This window comes from Penaeus chinensis, chromosome 23 (genome assembly GCF_019202785.1).
Source record: "Penaeus chinensis breed Huanghai No. 1 chromosome 23, ASM1920278v2, whole genome shotgun sequence".
Classification (NCBI taxonomy): domain Eukaryota; kingdom Metazoa; phylum Arthropoda; class Malacostraca; order Decapoda; family Penaeidae; genus Penaeus; species Penaeus chinensis.
Genome location: NC_061841.1, coordinates 18,945,667 through 18,950,951, shown reverse-complemented (window position 1 = coordinate 18,950,951; position 5,285 = coordinate 18,945,667). Strand labels below are relative to the sequence as shown.

General features: G+C 34.7%; 1 protein-coding gene across 4 annotated transcripts in view; it reads right to left on the bottom strand.

The window, feature by feature from the left end:
- Positions 1-233: 233 nt before the first annotated feature.
- LOC125037293 (furin-like protease 1) overlaps positions 234-5,285 on the bottom strand; it is a 28,234-nt gene continuing 23,182 nt past the window's right edge. For all 4 annotated transcript variants that reach the window (XM_047630356.1, XM_047630357.1, XM_047630358.1 and 1 more), the window contains 2 exons: positions 3,068-3,273; positions 234-2,751 (listed from right to left, as the gene is read on the bottom strand). In XM_047630356.1, coding sequence (XP_047486312.1) covers positions 2,440-2,751; positions 3,068-3,273 — 518 coding nt within the window. In that variant the 3' untranslated portion in view covers positions 234-2,439. The remainder of the gene's footprint in view (positions 2,752-3,067; positions 3,274-5,285) is intronic.

Sequence of the window (5,285 nt, the reverse complement as noted above, 5' to 3'; positions counted from 1 at the left end):
TTCATTTGGTTCACAGTGATCACAGAGTCAATATCTTTATCCTTATTCTATAAACTCATACCATATCCTACATGATAAACTACTATATATAACCTGCATTGGTAGAGGCAGAATAGTGACATTTTCATTTATGGATAAGATATGAAACTCCATCACTTTGAGAACTTTAAAGCAGAAAATCCATGCCTTATTAGCAAGAAAAAAAAAAGGATTAACACTCAAAAACCTTTATATACAATATAAAACTTTTTATTGATGAAAATACACATCCTTCACCACCTGCATCAATGACTAATTACAGCAGAATTAAAAATTTTAAGTATAATTTACAAAGTAACTCACAGGGAAAAAAAACAAAACAAAATACAAAAAGTGTACTGACCACAAATAACTAATTTTTGGAATAGCAATACACAACATACATAAAAAAAAAATCAAAAGTAAAAACAGTATCCAGAAGAAAAAATACAATTACATTGGTCAATGGTATTTGTTCTTTATATATATATATATAAAAAATCCTCGTACCCTGAACTCACTGTATGAGAATTAACATGAATCTTGAAAGTGTGATAATTCAGCATCGGGAGATTTTGGAAAACTATGAATAAAGAAAATGTCAGCATCACAGATGAAAACTGGTGAAATCATCAAAGGCACTTGAGGATACTTTGTGGCTATGCTACCATTATAAATCTTTATGACAGGATTCTAATATCATTTGCTGCTCTGTTAATTTACATTAGAAAAAAATCAAAAAAAAAATCTGGTAAAACAAACATTATGATAAAAGATTATATTCTATACTCCTGCTTTATTTAAATGCTTTTTTTTTTTTTAATGAGTTCACAGCAAATAACCTAGAACTCCTACATCCTATTGGAAAAATATAATAAAATCTGGAGAACCAACATAGCATACATATTAATCTTATTCAGCTCTACAGGTACTCATGAATAGTACATTTAAAAAGGCACTGAATTATAAAAATATTTCAAATCCCTAAAAATGATGACAACTATTATTTCTATCTGGAACTTTCAGTCTTTCTCAATCTCAATCTGGCAAGGGCAAGTTACAATGCTCCATTCTAAAGAGTAGTTTTTCTAAGGTCTATTTTACACTTGTCCCTAGTGTTCGGTGCTTTCCTCTATTTTCAACTTAACTGCTTGAGAAGGAAACCCTAAAAGCACAAACACCTGAAGTTCCCTGTTTTTGCTTTACAACTGCCATGACTGAGGCTTGAGTGAACGATTGAATACCATAACATTCCACATTTAACTAGTCTGTTCTGCATACCCAGCATATAATTTTCTTTCCCCTTGGTCTTAATGAGAATCTACGGTAGTTGGTGATCATCAAAATAATTAAAATATTAAAAAAAAAGAGACTAAAATAAATACAAAAAATATTGATGACCAGACAAGAACCAGCTGGAACACTCACCATCTGCACAGTTTACACAAAAACTTTCCTTACATTCTTCGTGATTTCTCGCATCCCTTCAAGAGTAAACAACAAGTATACACTAGATTATTTTCATGAATGGTGTTTAATTAGCCAAGTCGAACACAATTAGCAATACATCTACTCCCTACAGATAGCACATAAGCTACTATAGGACTCAGTAATTTGTGCATTGTTTACGACCACAGGGATGCAACGAAGCCACAGAGTGCAAGGAGACATTTTGTGGGAAATGTTCATCCTATCACAGTATGTATGGTGAGCTTTGAGTAAAAGACAATAATGCCCAGAGTACTTTTCGGCATTGCTTTGTACTCAATAGCAATTTGGAACTTGTTTTATCTTTACCATGAATTACGTGTACTGATACACATTTAGGCATTGTTTAAAATCTATCTTTTCTTCACCATTTGAACTCGCATAAAACATCAATAATCTAACTGTTCCAATGCTAATCAGCACTATAAAGTATATCATCCTTAATATATTATCTCATAATAAAAACAAATTGCTTTGCATTTAATCTCACATTATTCATTTTGTAAAACATTAAGTATGCATATTAAGTTCATCATTACTATCCCTCAATTAAAATTACCATTCAAACAAAACCAATAACAGAATTTTATCGACAAAAACAGTGCCTAACCATAAAACAAATTTACCATCAAAACCCACATAAATAGATCATACTTTGTCATACAAAATTTTACATTAAAATATGATATTCCAAAAGCATTAACTGACAAACTATTGATCTTTATATTGCTTTACAACAATGCCTTATAGTTCTTATAAATTCACTATTAGGTGAACCTTTATGTCTTTTAAATTTCTAAATTACTATGTTATAAGTACTAAGAAAAAGAATGAGAACAAAATTTTTAAAAAATCAATTCACAATACTTTTTTTTTTTTCTAAACTTTTTTCTAAACCTCTCTCCAATTAAAATTTGCAAAAAAGAATCATAACTATATCTCGTCCTCACTCGTAAGATCATGGAAAGTTATTTTTGTCAGCAGGTCGTCCGCGTCTCCCTTTGGCACAGGTGCGTACGCAGTGCCACCATTACTTGCAGACTTGGCACCAGCCCCTGGACTAAGGGAAGGCACTCCAACAACAGGGTACGACCTCCTTGATGCATTCTTGGCTCGCAGAACCAGCACCGCAAGAATCAGCACCAATATGAGCAGGCACAGGAGGATACCCAGCAGGAACTTGTACCAGGACTGTAGGCTTTCATAGGCATCATGGAGGGTGCTTGGGTGACAGTAGTTCTGACCCTGAAGGGAAGAAAAATATAGTCAAACACAGGATAAAAACCAAACTGGTTACTCAATGTCACAACTGTGCTGGCTATTGTTGTCTTGTGTATGAGAGGATGAGGGATGTACATGTTTATTAATTCTGTAAGGTGTATATACCATATGGAAATAACTTCGACTGATATAACAGTCTTTTTAATTTGGTATTTTCATACAAAAGTTGAAATTTGTATACCTCAAAAAGGAAGGATAACAAATGATTATACAAAATATCATGCACAGTGTCACATGCAAACCTATACACAATATGATTGATTTACAGGTAACAGCATACCTCATAAGCAGTGTAGAGCACAGCATCCCCCCAGCAACTTGAGCAATCATAATCCTGTGGCCCCGAACAACTGCGGCAAGAGTAGTGACAGGGCCTGCATGTAGGGGGCCCCGTGGCTCCAAGCCTTTCAGGGAACCAGCCATAGTAGTGCTCCGGACAAGAGGCTACACACAAACCTCCATGCAGAAGATGGTTCTTCTCGCATTCTGTAAATGTAGGTTGGACTGTCAGTGTCTGGGCAGTTTCCAAGGTTTTAAATGCTGCTAGATATTCATTTGTCATGAGAGTTATTCTATCTTTCACATTTCATGTTAATAAGCTTTATATTGCATTGGACAAGTTTAAATTGTCATGCAGACATCCATTTATTTTTGACAAGAAAAACAAAAATACCACAATTTAATTTCAGTTTATAACAAAGTAAAAAATCAATAATCACTATGGTTTGAGGAAACTTTGTTCTAAAAATACAAAATATCATGCACTTTGATAACACTCCATATAGATTTATAAAACACTGTCGTCTGCAAGCCAGCATCAACCCTACATCATTTAAATACTACTAACAAAATCTTCATACACACATAAAAAAAAAAAAAAAAGCTGATGAAATGATACAAAATGTTATGTATGCATAATCATACAAAAAATGTAATAGATGCATAATACAATAAGACTATTCTAAAAGGTTTTATCACATGCAGAGATGAAGTGCACAATGAGCAGTCTGTCACCTGGACCCAGACACTATGAACACGCTATCACAAATCTTTGTTTGCACATGGCATGGTCGCAACAACTTACAGATGGTGGTTAGTTGGCAGAAAGATTCCAAGTGTAAGATAACCCGTCTGGAACAAGAATCTGAGACAGAGTGAAAGTGAAGTACATCAAGAGAGAGCATCTCTATCCGGAGATGCTCTTGCCCAAAAAAGAGGAAGGAGGAGAGGCAGCTGTGTGATGATGTGGTGCTAAAATCACTGGGTTTTTGCTCAATAATTTACCAGAAAATAAAGATTGGCCTAGAGAAGAAGCAGGATCATTACAATAATGTCAAATGAAAAGATAAATGAAAAAAAATTCAATAAGAAGGTCTCTATGCAATGTATAACATGTCTTTTTATCCTTTTCCTTAATGTATAATTAGTCGGTTTAGATGCATGGCTGATTAAACAACTACTCTTTTAAGCTTTAATTAGTTTTGGTTGTTCAAAAGGGATGGTTAGATTTTACTTGGTGAGGATTTGTTTAATTTATCTCTTTATTTTAGTCTGGCAATCTTAAAAAAGGTTAATCTGCAACAACTCACCTGTACAGTGAGCAGGCGAGTGTTGCCAGCGAGGCCCCACACCAACACGCACACCGACAGCCAACACCACCACACAGCTGCAGTCTTGCTTACCCAACTCCATTCCACCTCCAATACCCCAGCCTTTATATCCTCCTGCAGCCGCCACTTGCCACAATGACAACCGACGGCAGCAAAGGTAGGCAAGAGACTTGTGGTGTTTGAGTGGTGGCAGCTCAAAAAGCAGCAAAAGGAGTTTTGAGCAACAATGGGATGAGGAAGAAAGAAAATGGAGGGGAAGGAGGTGGGAGGAGAGACTCAAAAGATATAATGTAAGAGTAAAGAAAAAGTATTTTGCAGGCTGTTAAATTTAAAAGAAAAAAAGGGCAACAAAGAATGCCATAGGAGGAGATGACGGATATTTTTTTTTTTTATAGAGTGAGTGTGAATACATATTAAAGATGAAGAGAGAAACAAAGCTTTAGTATGTAGATTATGTTAGGAGACTTTCTAGGCTGTGTAAGATGCATGTGGAAATGAATTCTAAGAAGACAAAAGGAAAGATAAACATAAAGGAAACAACTTTCAGAAAAAAAGACAGGACAAAGTATGATTAGAGATTATAGCACATACATTCATCTGTTGAGAATAAACATCACATAAATCCTGATGTGCAAAATGTTGAATTTCATTAGTAGAACAATAAAAAACAAGATAAACATCATGAAAAAGTGGATTCCATTTGACTAAATCTTAACGTAACCTGAAACAAGCTTAACCAATGATGTTCCTCCCTGCTTACAGATTTTCAGTCTCCCAAAGAACAAGGACACCAGCAGCTGTCACAGTCTTTCCTATTGTCTAATTACTATTTCTATCACCTGGTTCCCCAAAGGAGTATAGTAACAAGTATCCAAACTTAAATATTAT